This window comes from Cherax quadricarinatus, chromosome 33 (genome assembly GCF_038502225.1).
Source record: "Cherax quadricarinatus isolate ZL_2023a chromosome 33, ASM3850222v1, whole genome shotgun sequence".
NCBI lineage: Eukaryota > Metazoa > Arthropoda > Malacostraca > Decapoda > Parastacidae > Cherax > Cherax quadricarinatus.
In genome coordinates, this window is record NC_091324.1 from 5,823,749 (window position 1) to 5,845,102 (window position 21,354).

The window sequence follows — 21,354 nt, forward strand, 5'->3', positions numbered from 1 at the left end:
TTGGTTTTTGCCTCCTTGCACCTTTGGGTGAACCATGGGCTCATCCTGGCTTTTTCATTATTCCTGTTTCCCTTGGGTGCAAACCTCTCTTCAGCCTCCTTGCACATTGTTGCTACATATTCCATCATCTCATTAACTGGCTTCCCTGCCAGTTCTCTGTCCCACTGAACCTCGTTCAGGAAGTTCCTCATTCCCGTGTAGTCCCCTTTCTTGTAGTTTGGTTTCATTTGTCCTGGCCTTCCTGCTTCCCCCTCCACTTGTAGCTCTACTGTGTATTCAAAGCTCAAAATCACATGATCGCTGGCCCCAAAGGGTCTTTCATGTGTGATGTCCTCAATATCTGCACTGCTCAAGGTGAATACTAAGTCCAGTCTTGCTGGCTCATCCTCTCCTCTCTCTCTTGTAGTGTCCCTTACGTGTTGGTACATGAAGTTTTCCAGTACCACCTCCATCATCTTGGCCCCCATGAGGGTCCAAGTTCTCCCAGTCGATCTCCTTGTGGTTAAAGTCGCCCATGATCAGGAGCTTTGCCCTGCATGCATGAGCTCTTCTGGCCACTGCAGCCAGTGTGTCAACCATCGCTCTGTTGTTCTGGTCTTACTCATGCCCTGGTCTCCTGCTGTTCTGTGGTGGGTTATACATCACTGCAATTACCACCTTGGGACCTCCAGAGTGAAGCGTTCCCGCTATGTAATCACTTTCTTCTCCTCTGTCTCCTCTCTCCAGCTCATCAAAATTCCATCGGTGTTTGATCAGCAGTGCCACTCCTCCACCCCCCGTTCCTTCTGTCTTTCCTCAGGATCTGGTATCCCGTTGGAAAGATGGCATCTGTTATCATACCTGTAAGCTTGGTTTCTGTGAGCGCTATGATGTCCGGTGATGTCTCTGACTCTTTCGTGCCACTCCTCTCACTTGTTTGTTATTCCATCAGCGTTTGTGTACCATACCTTCAGTTTCCTTTCCAATACTGTGGTTTGGGGGGCCTGTGGGGGTGGGAGACCTGGTAGCATACTGTGGGATTCTATGATTGGGGGTTGGGTGGAAGCTGTGGGTATGGACTGTAGTTTGTGTTGGGATGGTGTGATAGGTTGTGGGGTTCTGAGGATAGTTGTGTGTGTGCTTGCCCTTGCTTCTTTGTTCTGCTCTGACTGACCTCTGCTGGTTCCATCCTTGTTTCCTTTCCTATCTCCTTTCGCTTTTTTGTCCTCTCCCTCAGCTGCTGTCTCTCTGTGTTCTGTCTCTGTCTAGGAACACCTTGTACTCTTCCGAGTTTTTCAACCTTGGTTTCTCTTGGAGGATCCTGTTCCTCACTGTTTCTGTCCTGACAATCAGCTTGATCAGTCGGTTTCTCCCCTTCACGTACCCCCCTATTCTCTGAAAATTTACAATCTCGTCTATGTCTTCTCCCCCTATTTCCGTGATGATTTTCCCAATCTCCTTTCTTTCTTCCTGCCGTCTTTCAGTGTGTGTCTTTTCCTCTCTCTCCCGAAGCCCATGGATAAACATTGATTTTGCCCTTTTCTCCTCCCATTGCCTCTCCCTCTTTGACTCTGGTTCCTGTCTGTTTATGGTCATTTTCTCCCTTGATTTTTCCAGTGGCTCTTGGTAGCATGGTTGTGCCTCAGCATTCGACTTATCTCCCTCTCTATCTGCACCCAGCTGCTCTTTCCTTTTACTCCCTGACCCTTCTTTGCAGGCTGATATGACCTCAGCATAATTCATATCTCCTTCCTTCCTGTTCATCCCCTCAGCTTCATATGCTATGTCTTCTCTGGTCACTGCCCCTGAGACTTGCTTCAGCCCATTTACCTCAAACTCTAGGACCCTTACCCTGTCTACTGCAGTTTCAACTTGTGCCTCCCATTTCTTCGTCTCCTTCTCCAACCTCTTTTCCCATTTTGCAGAGAGCTCTTTCTCCATTTTTTCAGAAAGCTCTCCTAATTTTCTCTCCCATTCTTGCTCCATCCTTCTCCATCCATTCCTCCCTACCAATACCATTGTCATCTGATCCCTGATTCCTACGAGTCCCAACCCCCCTTTTTTTTTTTAGTGCAGGGGGGGGGGAAAGAAAGAGAGAAAGAGAGAAAGAGAGAAAGAGAGAAAGAGAGAAAGAGAGAAAGAGAGAAAGAAAGAAAGAGAGAGAGAGAGAGAGAGAGAGAGAGAGAGAGAGAGAGAGAGAGAGAGGAAGGGTTAGAGGGTCAATTCACATAAAGGTGTGAAATCCTGTATATATATGTGTGTGTGTGTGTGTGTGCTACAGCTATTCAAGTGCCTAACAGCAGATCCTGTTCTCGCCTAGTGTGCGTGTATGTGTGTGTGTATGCGTGCGTTTATGTAAGCAGTCCTTATTTCCCTCATATGTACTACACATGTTCTGCATATGTATCCTATCTCTTGGTTTCCACTGTACTGTCCTGTGTGCCTAAAATTACATAAATTCACATAAAGGTATGAAATCCTGTCTGTGTGTGTGGGGGGGGGGGGGGCGGTATTTTATACCTTTCTTGCACAACTTGTCAGACACTGCAACATCATGGAATCTTGGCTCAGAGGACATCTACAAGACCTTCTTCATGGCTGCTACAACTAACCCATCTCTTTGGGAAGGACCTACTTCCACTGGGGAAATCCCGCTACCAGTGACTATGCCCTCGTTTGCTGCACGTCCTTATCCACTGACGCCTATATAACCGCCAGTCTTCTTGCCTTTGCTCCAGATTCTCCTCCACCACGATGCTGTGAACACTAACTCCAAGGCTGAGGGACTGATTACCTCATCTTTTGTATATAGTTCTACTGTCTTCCAATTATGTCCTAGAATCTGTATTGATAAAGTCACTGGATGGCAAAACGTCTACAATAAAAATATCCAGATGTTGCACATGTGTCTCAACTTTCATTTAGAACTTTGCATTTGTCAATATTAAACTGCATCTGCCATTTCTCCGACCATTGCATCAGTCTATTCAAATCATCCTGGAGTGCTCTAGTGTCCTCATTAGAATGAACTGGACGGCCTATTTTGGTGTCATCAGCAAATTTGCTTATGTCGCTATTTATTCCCTCATTTATGTCGTTTATGTAAATTGTGAACAACAACGGCCCAACACTGACCCCTGAGGAACACCGCTTGTGACGTGCCCCCATTCTGATTTCTCCCCATTTATGCAAACTCTCTGCTGTCTATTTGTCAGCCATGCCTCTACCCAGGAAAAAATTTCTCCTCCTATTCTGTGTGCCTTAAGTTTCCTCAATAGCCTCTGGTGTGGAACTCTATCAAAAGCCTTACTGAAGTTCATATACACAATATCATATTCATTACCATGATCTACCTCCTCAAACACCTTAGTGAAAAAAGTTAGTAAATTCGTAAGACAGGAACGCCCCTTTGTAAAACCATGATGACATTCATTAATCAACCTGTGCCTGTCAAAATGGCTACGAATTGCTTCAGCAATTATTGATTCAATAAATTTTCCCACTATGGAGGTAAGGCTTATTGGTCTATAGTTCGAAGCCAAGGACCTGTCACCTGCCTTGTAAATAGGTATTACATTTGCCATTTTCCACTTATCAGGCACTATGCCAGTTTGTAGTGATATGTTAAAAAGATTAGCCAAAGGTATGCTAAGTTCCTCTTTACGTTCCTTTAACACCCTTGCAAACAGTTCATCAGGTCCTGGGGATTTGTTAGGTTTTAGTTTCTCTATTTGTCTGAGGACCATGTCACTAGTTACTGCAATTGTACATAGTTTATTATCATCCTGTTCTACACAATCTATTATTTCAGGAATATTGCTAGTATTTTCCTGGGTGAAAACTGAGAGGAAGTAGGTATTGAGAATTTCACACACATCCTTATCACTGTCAGTGATCTGACCAGAGTTACTCTTAAGTGGGCCAATCTTGTCCCTAATCTTACTTCTGTATACCTGAAAGAACCCTTTTGGGTTAGCCTTTGAATCCCTTGTGACCTTAGCCTCATAATCCCTTTTTGCTTTTCTTATTCCTTTCTTTATTTCTCTCTTTAATTGAATATACTGATTTCTTAACTGCCCATTCCCTCTTTTGATACGCCTATATATGCCTCTCTTTTGACCGATGAGACGTTTTAATCTATTGTTCATCCATTTGGGATCATTTTTGTTATATCTAATTTCCCTACTCGGAACAAAAGTTGTCTGGGCAGCTAGAACTATGCTCTGAAAAACGTCATATTGGCAACCAAGATCACCTACCTGACCCATAGTCAGGACATCCCAATTTAGCCCACCCACGTAATTTTTCAGTCCCATGAAGTCGGCCAAGCGAAAATCTGGGACAGAGATTTGATTGCAGTTATCTGGGTAATTCTATGATATATTGATTTGATTGCAGTTATCTGGGTAATTCTATGATATATTGAAACTAAGTGATTTGTGATCACTTTCCCCAAGCTAATCATTAACCTCAAGATTACTAATTAGTGAATCTTTGTTGGCAAGAACCAAGTCAAGCAGACTGTTTCCTCTAGTTGGTTCTGTCACAACCTGTTCTAAAAAGCAATCCTGAACCGTATCAGAAAGTCACCAGACTCAAGATTTCCTGTCATATTGTTCCAATCAATTTGTCTAAAGTTAAAATCTCCCATTATCACAACATTTTCATATCTAGATGCCTTATGAATTTCGTCCCATAACAGCTTACTGCCCTCCCTATCAAGGTTTGGGGGCCTATAAATCACACCCAAAATTAATTTGTCATGTCCCTCGAGAAACTGTTGCCAAACAGATTCTGTGTTCAATGTTTCTAATCTTATATCATGTCTAAGACAACAATTTAAATTTTCTCTGACATACATCGCCACACCACCACCCTTCCTGTTGACCCTATCAGTGTGGAATAGTTTATAACCCTGTATGTTGCATTCAGAAGGCATTTCTCTATCTTTCAGGTTGAACCAGGTCTCTGTTATACCAATAATATCTATATTACCTACACTTGCAAGTAATCTTAGCTCATCTATCTTATTTCTTAGACTCCTACTATTTGTATAGTAAACCTTGAGGGAGTTAGTCACTCGTTACCCTCTACTATCTTCTTTGTTTGTTGATCAATTGATTTGCCATTACTAGCAACTTTATTTTGAATACTGTCTTTTAAACATATCCCTGAGGTATCCTGGTAATGACTGCTGTTTTTAACCCTAATGCTGCAGCCTGATTGTTTCCCCACAAACACCCATACCTCTATAATCTATTAGTTTAAATTCCTAGACAAGTCATCAATTACCCTCTCAATTGAAATGGCTAATGCAGCCACTCCATCCCCAGAGAGATGAACCCCATCCTTTGTATACACATCACGTTTGCCAAAGAATAGGTCCCAGTTATCAATGAATGGGATTGCAAGTTCCTTGCAGTACCTGTCTAGCCAGCAATTTATACCAATTGCCCTAGACATCCATTCATTGCCCACTCCCTTTCTAGGCAAGACACTACATATGACTGGGATCCCTCCCTTAGACCTAACTACTTCTATGGATGACCTGTACTTATCCAGCAGCTCCTCTCTCCTGCCCTTCCCAATGTCATTACCCCCAGCACTAAGACAGATAATGGGCTTGTTCCTATTACCTGCCATAATATTATCCAACCTGCTGACTACGTCACCAACACCAGCTCCAGGAAGGCACACTCTGTCTGACCTTTCTGCCTCTGTTACAAAATGCACGGTCCATATACCTTACCTGAGAATCACCTACTATTAAAATATTCTTACCTTGATTAGCAGGGGAATCAGTGGTACCTTCAACCTCACTAACCACTGAAGTACACTCATCTTGGAGAACAGAGAATCGATTTTCTACCTTCACATCTTCTCTATTAACTCTCCTCATCTTCCTTCTTCCTGAACTGTGAACCACTTGTCACTTAACCCGTAAACGGTCCAAACGTATACATACGTTTTTTCAACATTTGAAAGTATGTAAAAAAAGTAGATCTTCTTTTTGTTTTTTTACATTTGAAAATGTGTAAAAAACTTTGATCTACTTTTTTTTGTTATATTTCAAAATATGTCAAAAAAAACGTAGATATACTTTTGTAGCACTACACGTGAACGTAGATCTGCTTGGACCGTTTACGGGTTAAAGCGGCTGCCACTATCACTGCTGGTGACCATTCCTTAACAGCTAAATCCTTCTCACACTCGCTCCCAAACTCATCTATGCGAAGCTTCAGCTTCCTATTTTCCTCCTGAAGTAGAATCTCCTTCTTCAACACTTGAACCTGAGATTCTAAAACACTACAACAAGCCAGGGTGCTTGGTAACAGCCCACGCTAACTCCCAAAAGCTAAGGCAGGTATGACCGCAGGTGACCACTGATCTCAGCATACTGAAGGCAAAGGGAACAAAAGAGAGTGTAAAAATTATAGGGGAATAAGTCTGTTGAGTATTCTTCCTCCGTAAGCCATGCTTGTCGTAAGAGGCGACTAAAATGTCGGGAGCAAAGGCTAGTAACACCTTCTCCTGTATATATTACTAAATTTAAAAGATGAAACTTTTGTTTTTCCTTTTGGGCCACCCCACCTCAGTGGGATACTGCTGGTATGTTGAAAGAAGTCTGTTGAGTATACCTGGTAAAATGTATAGTAGAGTTATTACTGAAAGAATTAAGAGTAAGAGAGAGAGTAAGATAGCAGATGAACAAGGAGGCTTTAGGAAAGGTAGGGGGTATGTACACCAAGTGTTTGCAGTGAAACATATAGGTGAACAGTATTTAGGCAATGTGGCAGATGTTGCAGATGTATGGTATAGGAGGTAGGTTACTGGAAGTAGTGAAGAGTTTTTACGAGGATAGTGAGGCTCAAGTTAGTGTGTGTAGGAAAGAGGGAGATTATTTCCCAGTAAAAGTAGGCCTTAGACAAGCATGTGTGATGTCATCGTGGTTGTTCAATATATTTATAGATGGGGTTGTAAGAGATGTAAATACGAGGGTCTTGGCAAGAGGTGTGGAGTTAAAAGATAATCACACAAAGTGGGAGTTGTCACAGTTGCTCTTTGCTGATGACACTGTGCTCTTGGGTGATTCTGAAGAGAAGTTGCAGAGATTGGTGGATGAATTTGGTAGGGTGTGTAAAAGAAGAAAATTAAAAGTGAATACAGGAAAGAGTAAGGTTATGAGGATAACAAAAAGATTAGGTGATGAAAGATTGGATATCAGATTGGAGGAAGAGAGTATGGAGGAGGTGAATGTATTCAGATATTTGGGAGTGGACGTGTCAGTGGATGGGTCTATGAAAGATGAGGTGAATCATAGAATTGATAAGGGGAAAAGGGTGAGCGGTGCACTTAGGAGTCTGTGGAGACAAAGAACTTTGTCCTTGGAAGCAAAGAGGGGAATGTATGAGAGTATAGTTTTACCAACACTCCTGTATGGGTGTGAAGCATGGGTGATGAATGTTGCAGCGAGGAGAAGGCTGGAGGCAGTGGAGATGTCATGTCTGAGGGCAATGTGTGGTGTGAATATAATGCAGAGAATTCGTAGTTTGGAAGTTAGGAGGAGGTGCGGGATTGCCAAAACTGTTGTCCAGAGGGCTGAGGAAGGGTTGTTGAGGTGGTTCAGACATGTAGAGAGAATGGAGCGAAACAGAATGACTTCAAGAGTGTATCAGTCTGTAGTGGAAGGAAGGCGGGGTATCGGTCGGCCTAGGAAAGGTTGGAGGGAGGGGGTAAAGGAGATTTGGTGTGCGAGGGGCTTGGACTTCCAGCAGGCATGCGTGAGCATGTTTGATAGGAGTGAATGGAGACAAATGGTTTTTAATACTTGGCGTGCTGTTGGAGTGTGAGCAAAGTAACATTTATGAAGAGATTCAGGGAAACCGGCAGGCCAGACTTGAGTCCTGGAGATGGGAAGTACAGTGCCTGCACTCTGAAGGAGGGGTGTTAATGTGGCAGTTTAAAAACTGTAGTGTAAAGCACCCTTCTGGCAAGACAGTGATGGAGTGAATGATGGTGAAAGTTTTTCTTTTTCGGGCCACCCTGCCTTGGCGGGAATCGGCCAGTGTGTTAATAAAAAAAAAAAAATGTTTAGGTAAGGGTAAAGAGGTATTTGTGGCATTTATGGATTTAGAAAAGGCATATGATAGGGTGGATAGGGAGGCAATGTGGCAGATGTTGCAAATGTATGGAATAAGAGGTAGGGTATTGCAAGGGTGAACAGTTTTTACGAGAATAGTGAGGCTCAGGTTGGAGAATGTAGGCAAGAGGGAGATTATTTCCCAGTAAAAGTAAGCCTTAGACAGTGACATGTGATGTCATCATGAATGTTCAATATATTTATAGATGGAGTTGCACGAGAAGTGAATGCTTGGGTGTTGGCAAGAGGTGTGGGGTTAAAAGATAAAGAATCTAACACAAAGTGGGAGTTGTCACAGTTGCTCTTTGCTGATGACACTGTGCTTCTGGGAGATTCTGAAGAGAAGTTTCAGAGGTTGGTTGATGAGTTCGGTAGGGTATATAAAAGAAGGAAATTAAAAGTGAATATAGGAAAGAGTAAGGTGATGAGGATAACAAAAACATTAGGTAATGGAAGATTGGATATCAGATTGGAGGGACAGAGTATGGAGGAGCTGAATGTGTTCAGACATTTGGGAGTGGACGTGTCAGCAGATGAGTCTATGAAGGATGAGGTGAATCATAATACTGACAAGGGAAAAAAATGTGAGTAGTACACTGAGGAATCTGTGGAGACAAAGAAATTTATCCATGAAAGCAAAGAGGGGAATTTATGAGAGTATAGTTATACCAATGCTCTAATATAGGTGTCAGGCATGGGTTGTGAATATTGCAACAAGGAGAAGGCTAGAGGCAGTGGAGATGTCATGTCTGAAGGCAATGTGTGGTGTGAATATAATGCAGAGAATCTGTAGTTTGGAGATTAGGAGGTGTGGGATTACCAAAACTATTATCCAGCGGGCTGAGGAGGGATTATTGATATGGTTTGGACATGCAGAGAGATGGAACAAAATAGAATGACTTCAATAGTGTATAAATCTGTAGTGGAGAGAAGGCAGGGTAGGAGTCGGCCTAGGAAAGGTTGGAGGGAGGGGGCAAAGAAGGTTTTGTGTGCGAGGAGTGTGGACTTACGGCGTGTGTGAGCATGCTAGATAGGAACGAATGGAGACAAATGGTTTTTAGGACTTGACATGCTGTTGGAGTGTAAGCAAGGTAACATTTATGAAGGGATTCAGGAAAACCGGCAGGTCAGACATAATTCCTGGAGATGGGAAGTACACTGCCAGCACTCTGAAGGAGGGGTGTTAATGTTGCAGTTTTATAACTGTAGTGTAAACATGCCTATGGCAAGACAGTGATGGAGTGAATGATGAAAGTTTTCCTTTTTCGAGTCACCCTACCTTGATGGGAAACGGTCAATTGTTAATAAAAAAAAAAATACATACATACATACATTTCATGCATGCTTTGCTATATTAAAACCCAATATATAAAGCCTTACCTATCAACAACAATTAAAGGGCCATTTTGGTAATTAGTATGGGCCTCAGATACTAAGGAGACAAGGCTAAGTGTAGTAGCAAGTGCTGGGAGTGTTTGTGGCCAACCTGGCGCATGTATCAATCTGACTGGCAATTCATAATCATCTTGTAAGCTCTGCACTGCCACATCCACTGTTACAAGCCCTGAGTTCAGCTTTTCCTCCAGATATCGTACCTGAAATTTGGCAGTGAAACATATTTGCATCAAATTCTATTACAATATGCATCAAATACATGTAATAATAATGAAAAATATCAAATTTTGGGGTAACTTCAATCTCTTTAAAGATAAAACAAACAAATGCAACTTATACCTTCCAGTGCTCTGAATCAAAATCATCATGCTGAGCAGGCCAAAACTGTGGGAATCCTTGACTTTCATCTACAGATGTAAGAACCACAACTGTCTGGGCATTGTGATCCCAAACCATCTGCCAGAAGTCAAGTATAGTAGAAGGAAGTGGATGTTGAGTGAGTACAAATTCTCGTAATCTCTGATGACCCATGAGCCAGGTGGCATTAATGTAATCCGAGCCATCAACACCGGGTTTTGGCGTTAGATGCACTCGACCATTTTCCATTGGTAAATGGTCTGTACTACGATTTTTTTCCCTATTAACAGGCTTTACAGCACTGACCACATTGAAATCACGTGGTTGAAAATGTGTCACCAGCTGGAACAAAATATTGAGAAATTAATATGGGAAATATTCTAAATTTTTAAAGAAAAACACCACACAACCACTACCATAAACAATTATAATTAACCAAGCTTCTTACCCCTCTCTCCAACATGTGCACAGCTGCATGAAAATTACTTTCACAATTTTTTTTCATACTACTGGTATACTTAAGACTGATCTGTAATTGTTAAGGCCAGTTTGATCACTATTGTGGATAGGACTAATCTTTGCAGTCTGGAAAGGTTTGCTCTTAATGTAATTTGCTGATAAGTACTGAAATAGCTGGGATAATGCTTTTGAAGCTTTCTTGTAGGTTACTGAGGCATCTCTTCTGTACTACTGGCTGAATTAAAATTTAAAGATTAAAATTGAAGCCATTTCAGAGGTCAGGATAAAAGCTAAGTTAAAGGAATTGGGGTAACTGTCTGTTGATAGACAGTGATGCTAGTATGGGACTATGGAATGTTGTTAGCAAGATTTATTACTATTGTAGAAAAGTTATTAAGCTTGTTGACAGTATCAACAGCTGCGAGTGAGGATTTATTTGCCTTAGTGAGGAGTGTTTATTTTTTGGTGATTTTTTACTCAAAACTTTTTAGAGAATTTGCCTTGATTTCTTTTATACAAGATGCTCCTTGCATAAACTTAGTAAGTGCCAAATTTAAAAAAATGAGTCGTAAGAGGCTGAAAATCCTGTGCTCCCATTCGCTGAGAGTTGAAATAGGGTCAACAGGAAAGGTGGTGGAGTAGCGATGTATGTCAGAGACAATTTAAATTTTTGTGTTAGACAAGATATAAAATCAGAAGCATCAGCCACTGAATCTGTTTGGTTACAGCTTCTTGAGGGACGAGAAAAACTAATTTTGGGTGTGATTTACAGGGCCCCAAATCTTGATAGGGAGTGCAGTAAACTTCTATGGGACGAAATTCGTAAGGCATCTACATACGAAAATGTTGTGCTAATGGGAGATTTCAACTATAGACAGATTGACTGGAGCAATTTGACAGGAAATTTAGAGTCAGGTGACTTTCTTGATACGATCCAGGATTGTTTTTTAAAACAGTTTGTGACAGAGCCAACTAGGGGAAATAACCTCCTTGACTTGGTTCTTGCCAGTAGGGAAACACTAATTAATAATCTTGAGGTAAATGATGAGCTTGGGGAAAGTGATCACAAATCACCTAGTTTTAATATATCATGGAATTCCCCTAATAATGGCAATCAAGTCTCCGTCCCTGACTTTCGCTTGGCTGATTTCATAGGACTGAAAAATTACTTAGGTGGGCTGAACTGGAATGACCTGACTAAGGGTCAGGTAGGTGGTGATGGTTGCCGATATGATGCTTCCCAGGGCATAGTTCTAGCTGCTCAGTCAAATTATGTTCCAAATAGGGAAATCAGATCAAACAAAAATGATCCAAAATGGATGAACAATAGATTAAAATATCTGATTGGTCAAAAGAGAGGCATATATAGGCAAATCAAAAGAGGAGAGGGGCAATTAAGAAATCGATATATTCAGTTAAAGAGAGAAATAAAAAAGGGAATTAGAAAAGCAAAAAGAGATTATGAGGTTAAAGTTGCAGGAGAATCGAAGACTAACCCAAAAGGATTCTTTCAGGTATACAGAAGTAAGATCAGGGACAAGATAGGCCCACTCAAAAGCTCCTCGGGTCAGCTCACTGACAGTGATAAGGAAATGTGTAGAATTTTTAACACATACTTCCTCTCAGTTTTTACACAGGAGGATACCAGCGATATTCCAGTAATGATTAATTATGTAGAACAGGATGATAATAAACTGTGCACAATTAGGGTCACAAGTGACATGGTCCTTAGGCAAATAGATAAATTAAAACGTAACAGATCCCCAGGCCCTGATGAACTGTATGCAAGGGTTCTAAAGGAATGTAAAGAGGAGCTTAGCACACCTTTGGCTAATCTTTTCAACATATCACTACAAACTGGCATGGTGCCAGATAAGTGGAAAATGGCAAATGTGATACCTATTTTCAAAACAGGTGACAGGTCCTTAGCTTCGAACTATAGACCAATAAGCCTAACCTCCATAGTGGGAAAATTTATGGAATCAATAATTGCTGAGGCAGTTCGTAGCCACCTTGAAAAGCATAAATTAATCAACGAATCTCAGCATGGTTTTACAAAGGGGCGTTCCTGTCTTACGAATTTATTAACTTTTTTCACTAAGGTATTTGAGGAGGTAGATCATGGTAATGAATATGATATTGTGTATATGGACTTCAGTAAGGCTTTTGACAGGGTCCCACATCAGAGACTATTGAGGAAAATTAAAGCACATGGAATAGGAGGAGAAATTTTTTCCTGGATAGAGGCATGGTTGACAAATAGGCAGCAGAGAGTTTGCATAAATGGGGAGAAATCAGAGTGGGGAAGCGTCACGAGCGGTGTTCCACAGGGGTCAGTGTTGGGCCCCCTGCTGTTCACAATCTACATAAACGACATAGATGAGGGCATAAAGAGCGACATCGGCAAGTTTGCCGATGACACCAAAATAGGCCGTCGAATTCATTCTGACGAGGACATTCGAGCACTCCAGGAAGATTTGAATAGACTGATGCAGTGGTCGGAGAAGTGGCAGATGCAGTTTAATATAGACAAATGCAAAGTTCTAAATGTTGGACAGGACAATAACCATGCCACATATAAACTAAATAATGTAGATCTTAATATTACGGATTGCGAAAAAGATTTAGGAGTTCTGGTTAGCAGTAATCTGAAACCAAGACAACAGTGCATAAGTGTTCGCAATAAAGCTAATAGAATCCTTGGCTTCATATCAAGAAGCATTAATAATAGGAGTCCTCAGGTTGTTCTTCAACTCTATACATCCTTGGTTAGGCCTCATTTAGATTATGCTGCACAGTTTTGGTCACCGTATTACAGAATGGATATAAATTCTCTGGAAAATGTACAAAGGAGGATGACAAAGTTGATCCCATGTATCAGAAACCTTCCCTATGAGGATAGACTAAGGGCCCTGAATCTGCACTCTCTAGAAAGACGTAGAATTAGGGGGGATATGATTGAGGTGTATAAATGGAAGACAGGAATAAATAAAGGGGATGTAAATAGTGTGCTGAAAATATCTAGCCTAGACAGGACTCACAGCAATGGTTTTAAGTTGGAAAAATTCAGATTCAGGAAGGATATAGGAAAGTACTGGTTTGGTAATAGAGTTGTGGATGAGTGGAACAAACTCCCGAGTACAGTTATAGAGGCCAGAATGTTGTGTAGCTTTAAAAATAGGTTGGATAAATACATGAGTGGATGTGGGTGGGTGTGAGTTGGACCTGATAGCTTGTGCTACCAGGTCGGTTGCCGTGTTCCTCCCTTAAGTCAATGTGACCTGACCTGAATAGGTTGGGTGCATTGGCTTAAGCCGGTGGGAGACTTGGACCTGCCTCGCATGGGCCAGTAGGCCTTCTGCAGTGTTCCTTCGTTCTTATGTTCTTAAGACAACCTACTAGGGTTAACAATATCATCATTTCTAAGACAATATGTCTTCAATCTTAGTGCCACTAGACAAAGATGAACACAACAATAAGGCAAGCATTTTTGGCCAGACTGGCACTTGCTCAATTTATGGAGGGAGTGCCTCATATTTTCTGTGGATTAGTTAAATATATTTGGATAGTAACTTAGCATGGAATTTCTAATTATCATTATGAGTGTTGTTGAATACTGTTGTAATAATTCCCTGAATAGTAGGGCCAGCAGGTACTGCTTTTGTAATGTCTCTGAGTAAGCATTTAATTAGTCATGGGTTGTTTAGCCTTTTAGTAGTTATTTGTTTAGATTTTTGTGAGCTTTGTATTTTGTAGTGAATTTTTGCATTACTTATGAAATTTTCTACTCTATAGTTTATAGTAGTATTGCCAAAACTTGACTCTATTTACCAGTTAGTGTGTATAAAGTCATCAGTAAAGTTGTTAACCCTTTGACTGTTTCCGACGTATAAATACGTCTTACGAGCCAATGTTTCTGACGTATTTATACGCACAAATTCTAGCGGCTTCAAATCGAGCGCCAAAGGCCTGGTAGGCCTACACGGGAGAGAATGGGTCTCAGTGGTCGGTGTGCACCCTGTGAAAAAAATCTGGGACCTAGCGGTGCATTGTGGGAACGCCATGTTGTCAGTCCATTTTCACCATGCCTCTCGGTAAGAAGTTCCTCACTCCTCGGCGGATTGGAGGTCTTTTGTTCCCAAGTGATAGCTCTAACAGCGATGAAAGTGTCAGTGACAGTGAATTCAAGGGTTTTCAAATGAGTGTTACTGAAAAAAGTGCCCAGGATAACGTAAATAGTGACGAAAACCCAGATGACCCACAACCTTCGACCTCTGGTGCTGTGCCGGCTTGTTCACGTTCACGTTCGCCTGTACCAGGACGAAAGAGGAAACTATTTGGTCGTGTACAACACCCTGATGATAGCAGTGATAGTGATAGTGATAGTGATTTCAAGGTCATTGAAAGCAGTTCTAGTGACAGTGAGAGTGAATATTCCCCAGTGAAGCGCCAGTATGTACGACGTAGCATGCGGTCTGGTAGTGTTTCATATGTTGTTCCAAGGGGAAGGAGAAACTCTGGGAGCACATCCCGTGGCCCAACACCACGACCTGATAGTGAAGATGACGATATTGTAACGATGGGTATGAATGGTGACAGTGAGGGAGGAGGCAGTGGTGGTGATAGTGAGGGTGGCACGGCCCATGTGGCACCATCACCGGGCCACGCTACTAGCCACGCGGCTGACTCAGCAGAACAACCAGCCTCACCCTACCCCACACTGCCACAACCTGCACCACCACAACCTGCACAGCCACAACCACGGTACAATATCCAGACCCCACCAGCAGACCGCATCTGGGATTGGCAGGACGGTGACGAGTTTGTTCCCAGTCCCCATGACTTTGATGAAACACAAAGTGGAATAAAGCCATCTTGTCCACTTGGGAACAATGCCAGTGAACTGGACTGCTTTGAGTTATTTTTCGATGAACCCCTGATGGACATCATTGTCAGGGAAACAAATACATACTGTGATTACACCATGGCAAATACAATTCTCTCACCAAAATCACGGCTACACAAGTGGAAGGAGACAACTGTGGCAGAGATGTACCTGTTTTTTGCCACAATAATGCTTATGCCACATGTGTATAAGCACACTGTCACCACATACTGGACAACAGATCGCCTGATTTCAACTCCAGGTTTTAGTGACATTATAGGTGTCAATCGTTTCCTGATACTGTTGCGTATGTTACACTTTTCAGACAAAACCAGGCCTGACAGAAGCGACAGGTTATATAAGATAAGAAATGTGTTTATGTACCTGAAACAAAAGTGCTGCATGTATTTTTATCCCTTCAGGAAGCTTGTTATTGATGAGTCCTTGATTTTATTCAAAGGAAGACCTTCATTCAAGCAATATATACCAAGCAAGAGGAAACACTTTGGTATAAAGCTATTTGTACTGTGTGATTGCAGAAGTGGTCTTGTTTTAGATATTATTGTGTACACTGGCAGTAATACTTTGAGAGATACCATGAAGTTATTGGGTATCTCTGGTGATGTGGTTCGAACAATGATGGAACCATATCTTGGTAAGGGGCATATGTTATTTACTGATAACTGGTACACAAGCCCCTTACTCAGTGATTTCTTGCGAGTGAACTTGACAGACGTGTGTGGCACAGTGCGTGGTAATCGCAAACATATGCCAAGGTTCCACGCTGGCACTCGCAGAGGTGAGGTGCAAGCCTTTGCTGCCAATGACATCATGGCATTTCGGTGGCATGACAAACGTGATGTCACATTGTTGACATCAGTTCACACAAACGAAATGGTACCCAGTGGCAGGGACAACAGAGAGACCAATGAACCCATTCTAAAGCCTGCAGCTGTCATGGACTACAACCTCAATATGCGCTTAGTGGACAAATGTGACATGCAGACTGTGTACGCAAGAGTTATAAGTGGTATATCAAACTTTTTTTCCATCTTGTTGATATCTCTATGCTAAATGCTTATAACATATACAAGTTGAAGACCAACAAAACACCAAAATATGGTGAATTTTGCCTGTCAGTAATCAGACAAATAATTGCAAAGTACAAAGGAGCAACTCCTGCAATAGACCAGCGCCCACAGACGTCATCTCGTATGAGGCCTGGTGATCACTACCCCATACAACTGCCTCCTACTACTGCCAAGAAAAATGCTCAGAAGAGGTGTTATGTATGTATGCATACCACAAAACGCCCACAAACACACAGAGACACTCGTTTTATGTGTGAGGAGTGTGAGGTGCCCCTCTGCATATACCCATGTTTCAAAGAGTTCCACAAGCTGCAGCAGTTCTAGGAACGTGGTTAGTGACTGTACATATGTATATATATTATGGAACAATAGTAATAAACATTGTTTTGTATTGTTTGTTTGTGTAAACAAAGTGTATACACAAACTAATAGTGATAAAGTTTGTTCTGTTATTGTGTTGTAAATAATGAGTGTATATTTGAACAATGCACCTTACATTGGTCTCACAGGCCACATAAGTTACCTGGAAAAGAAAAATATTGAAAAATACAAGAAACCTTTGAATTAGAGTAAATAAAAGGATACCGGGTGGGCGGCAGTCGCCGCTGTTGCCGTACGCACGTCAATTTCTGCAAACTTTGCGGCTCTATATCTCGGTAAGTACTGATGGCAAAAATTTTTTTTAGGCTTAAAACACTAGTAAAAATATTCCTAACATTTTCATAAGAAAAAATAATTTTTTTTTTTTCGAATATTTGGCGACATAGAATGACAGTTTCAGAGAGGGGCCTGAAACAGTCAAAGGGTTAAGGGTCTATCCCGCAATTCTACGGCTTTGAAGCCAGGGTCCAAGCCACAGTACTATATCATGAGCTCAGCTCACTCAGATAAAATGAGCTGTGAATTTGGGCCTAGATATGAGAGAATGCATCTATGTTTTATAGGTGCACTACATAAAACAAATCCTGCAGCATGCAGTGCATGAAAAAAAAAAACATCGTGTTTTTGGATTAAAACTCGGTCGCAGTGTTTTAATCGTATATTTTCACATGGTTTTTATGGTTGTATTCACAATTTCTTGGTTTCATTTGATAGAATGGAAGATATATTACAGAAAAAGAGATGATTTTGATTGGTTTTAGTACTCTAAAATAGCTTGAAATTGAGCTCAAAGAAGCAGAAATGTTTGATTTTTGCCGAATATTGCATAATGGTAAATCTTCTGTTTTTGGTGTAAATAAACATTCTTTATGTGAATAAAAAATCAAAATGGAATTCATCTGTAAATCCTAGAAACATAACTAAAATGCCTGCATTGTTTATTGTGGACCCTATTTTGAAATTGGAATATTTGCAACTTTGTGTGAAATCGGCCAAATTATCAATTTCCAGTCACTTTACTGGGTAGTTGAAATAGTTGACTGGGCAATTTCTTGTGCTCAATAGATAAATTGGAACACACACTAGCAAAATAGCTAACAATTTGGTCTAATGGAACAATGCAATTGGCCGAAAACAGGACACAAAGTGGGCAACATCACCAATGTGTAAATATATCGCTGACACAGCAAAATTCGTGAGAGTGTAATTCTGTCAATTTTTGATAAAATTTTGTACTTTTTTTTCAACAAACTGGCCGTATCCCACCAAGGCAGGGTGGCCCAAAAAGAAAAACAAAGTTTCTCTTTTTAAATATAGTAATTTATACAGGAGAAGATGTTACTAGCCCCTTGCTCCTGGAATTTTAGTCGCCTCTTACAACACGCATGGCTTACGGAGGTAGAATTCTGTTCCACTTCCCCATGGAGATAACAGGAAATAAACAAGAACAAGAACTAGTAAGAAAATAGAAGAAAATCCAGAGGGGTGTGTATATATATACTATATGTATATCTTTCTTTCAACACACCGGCTGTATCCCACCAAGGCGGGGTGGCCCAAAAGCAAAAACGAAAGTTTCTCCTTTTACATTTAGTAATATATACACAAAAAAAAAAAAGGTGAGTGGTGCGTTGAGGTATATGTGGAGTCAAAAAACGTTATCTATGGAGGCAAAGAAGGGAATGTATGAAAGTATAGTAGTACCAACACTCTTATATGGGTGTGAAGCTTGGGTGGTAAATGCAGCAGCGAGGAGACGGTTGGAGGCAGTGGAGATGTCCTGTTTAAGGGCAATGTGTGGTGTAAATATTATGCAGAAAATTCGGAGTGTGGAAATTAGGAGAAGGTGTGGAGTTAATAAAAGTATTAGTCAGAGGGCAGAAGAGGGGTTGTTGAGGTGGTTTGGTCATTTAGAGAGAATGGAACAAAGTAGAATGACATTGAAAGCATATAAATCTATAGGGGAAGGAAGGCGGGGTAGGGGTCGTCCTCGAAAGGGTTGGAGAGAGGGGGTAAAGGAGATTTTGTGGGCAAGGGGCTTGGACTTCCAGCAAGCGTGTGTGAGCGTGCTAGATAGGAGTGAATGGACACGAATGGTACTTGGGACCTGACGATCTGTTGGAGTGTGAGCAGGGTAATATTTAGTGAAGGGATTCAGGGAAACCGGTTATTTTCATATAGTCGGACTTGAGTCCTGGAAATGGGAAGTACAATGCCTGCACTTTAAAGGAGGGGTTTGGGATATTGGCAGTTTGGAGGGATATGTTGTGTATCTTTATATGTGTATGCTTCTAGACTGTTGTATTCTGAGCACCTCTGCAAAAACAGTGATAATGTGCGAGTGTGGTGAAAGTGTTGAATGATGATGAAAGTATTTTCTTTTTGGGGATTTTCTTTCTTTTTTGGGTCACCCTGCCTCGGTGGGAGACGGCCGACTTGTTGAGAGAAGAAAAAAAAAAAAAAAAAAAAAAAAAAAAAAAAAAAAAACACAAGGGGTTACTAGCCCCTTGCTCGCGGCATTTTAGTCGCCTCTTACAACACGCATGGCTTATAGAGGAAGAATTCTGTTCCACTTCCCCATGGAATTGAGAGGAAATAAACAAGAACAAGAACAAGATAAAGGTAGGGAAGTTTTTATTGCATTTATGGATTTAGAAAAGGCACATGATAGAGTGGATAGGGGAGCAATGTGGCAGATGTTGCAAGTATATGGAATAGGTGGTAAGTTACTAAATGCTGTAAAGAGTTTTTATGAGGATAGTGAGGCTCAGGTTAGGGTGTGTAGAAGAGAGGGAGACTACTTTCCGGTAAAAGTAGGTCTTAGACAGGGATGTGTAATGTCACCATGGTTGTTTAATATATTTATAGATGGGGTTGTAAAAGAAGTAAATGCTAGGGTGTTTGGGAGAGGGATGGGATTAAATTATGGGCAATCAAAATCAAAATGGGAATTAACACAGTTACTTTTTGCTGATGATACTGTGCTTATGGGAGATTCTAAAGAAAAATTGCAAAGGTTAGTGGATGAGTTTGGGAATGTGTGTAAAGGTAGAAAGTTGAAAGTGAACATAGAAAAGAGTAAGGTGATGAGGGTATCAAATGATTTAGATAAAGAAAAATTGGATATCAAATTGGGGAGGAGGAGTATGGAAGAAGTAAATGTTTTCAGATACTTGGGAGTTGACGTGTCAGCAGATGGTTTTATGAAGGATGAGGTTAATCATAGAATTGACGAGGAAAAAAAAGTGAGCGGTGCATTGAGGTATATGTGGAGTCAAAAAACGTTATCTATGGAGGCAAAGAAGGGAATGTATGAAAGTATAGTAGTACCAACACTCTTATATGGGTGTGAAGCTTGGGTGGTAAATGCAGCAGCGAGGAGACGGTTGGAGGCAGTGGAGATGTCCTGTCTAAGGGCAATGTGTGGTGTAAATATTATGCAGAAAATTCGGAGTGTGGAAATTAGGAAAAGGTGTGGAGTTAATAAAAGTATTAGTCAGAGGGCAGAAGAGGGGTTGTTGAGGTGGTTTGGTCATTTAGAGAGAATGGATCAAAGTAGAATGACATGGAAAGCATATAAATCTATAGGGGAAGGAAGGCGAAGTAGGGGTCGTCCTCGAAAGGGTTGGAGAGAAGGGGTAAAGGAGGTTTTGTGGGCAAGGGGCTTGGACTTCCAGCAAGCGTGCGTGAGCGTCTTAGATAGGAGTGAATGGAGACGAATGGTACTTGGGACCTGACGATCTGTTGGAGTGTGAGCAGGGTAATATTTAGTGAAGGGATTCAGGGAAACCGGTTATTTTCATATAGTCGGACTTGAGTCCTGGAAATGGGAAGTACAATGCCTGCACTTTAAAGGAGGGGTTTGGGATATTGGCAGTTTGGAGGGATATGTTGTGTATCTTTATACGTATATGCTTCTAAACTGTTGTATTCTGAGCACCTCTGCAAAAACAGTGATTATGTGTGAGTGTGGTGAAAGTGTTGAATGATGATGAAAGCATTTTCTTTTTGGGGATTTTCTTTCTTTTTTGGGTCACCCTGCCTCGGTGGGAGACGGCCAACTTGTTGGGGGGGGGAAAAAAAAAAAAAAAAAAAAAAAAAAAAAAAAAAAAAAAAAAAAAAAAAAAAAAAAAAAAAAAAATAGAAGAAAATCCAAAGGGGTGTGTGTATATATATGCTTGTACACGTATGTGTAGTGTGACCTAAGTGTAAGAAGAAGCAGCAAGACATACCTGAAATCTTGCATGTTTATGAGACAGAAAAAAGACACCAGCAATCCTACCATCATGTAAAACAATTACAGGTTTCCGTTTTACACTCACTTGGCAGGACGGTAATACCTCCCTGGGCGGCTGCTGTATACCAACCTACTACCTAGGACTTTTTGTTTTATCCTCAGAAAATGATTCTCTACCATTTCATAAGAATTTTTTTTTTTTTTTTTTTTTTTTTGAAAATTCTTGGACCCTGTGGGGAATTTTCAGATTGGAGATCTGGACCCTCAAAGGGTCCAGACCCCCAATCAGAAGTGATATTTATCTCAGATGATTAAAGCATTATCTGTGAGTCCTGTTGGCTTCATTTCAGGCAAAAAAATTTAAGGTTCTTAATTTGTTTAGTAATTCTTAGGTCTTTTGGACATACAGTGGAACCTCTACTTAGGAGGG

The 21,354-nt window shown here is 41.1% G+C and overlaps 1 protein-coding gene across 4 annotated transcripts in view; it reads right to left on the minus strand.

Moving 5' to 3' along the window:
* The window catches only part of Ptp99A (Protein tyrosine phosphatase 99A), a 727,568-nt gene that overhangs the window by 53,096 nt on the left and 653,118 nt on the right, over nucleotides 1-21,354 (minus strand). For all 4 annotated transcript variants that reach the window (XM_070090786.1, XM_070090785.1, XM_070090787.1 and 1 more), the window contains 2 exons: nucleotides 9,854-10,213; nucleotides 9,500-9,714 (listed from right to left, as the gene is read on the minus strand). In XM_070090786.1, the coding sequence (XP_069946887.1) occupies nucleotides 9,500-9,714; nucleotides 9,854-10,213 (575 nt within the window). The remainder of the gene's footprint in view (nucleotides 1-9,499; nucleotides 9,715-9,853; nucleotides 10,214-21,354) is intronic.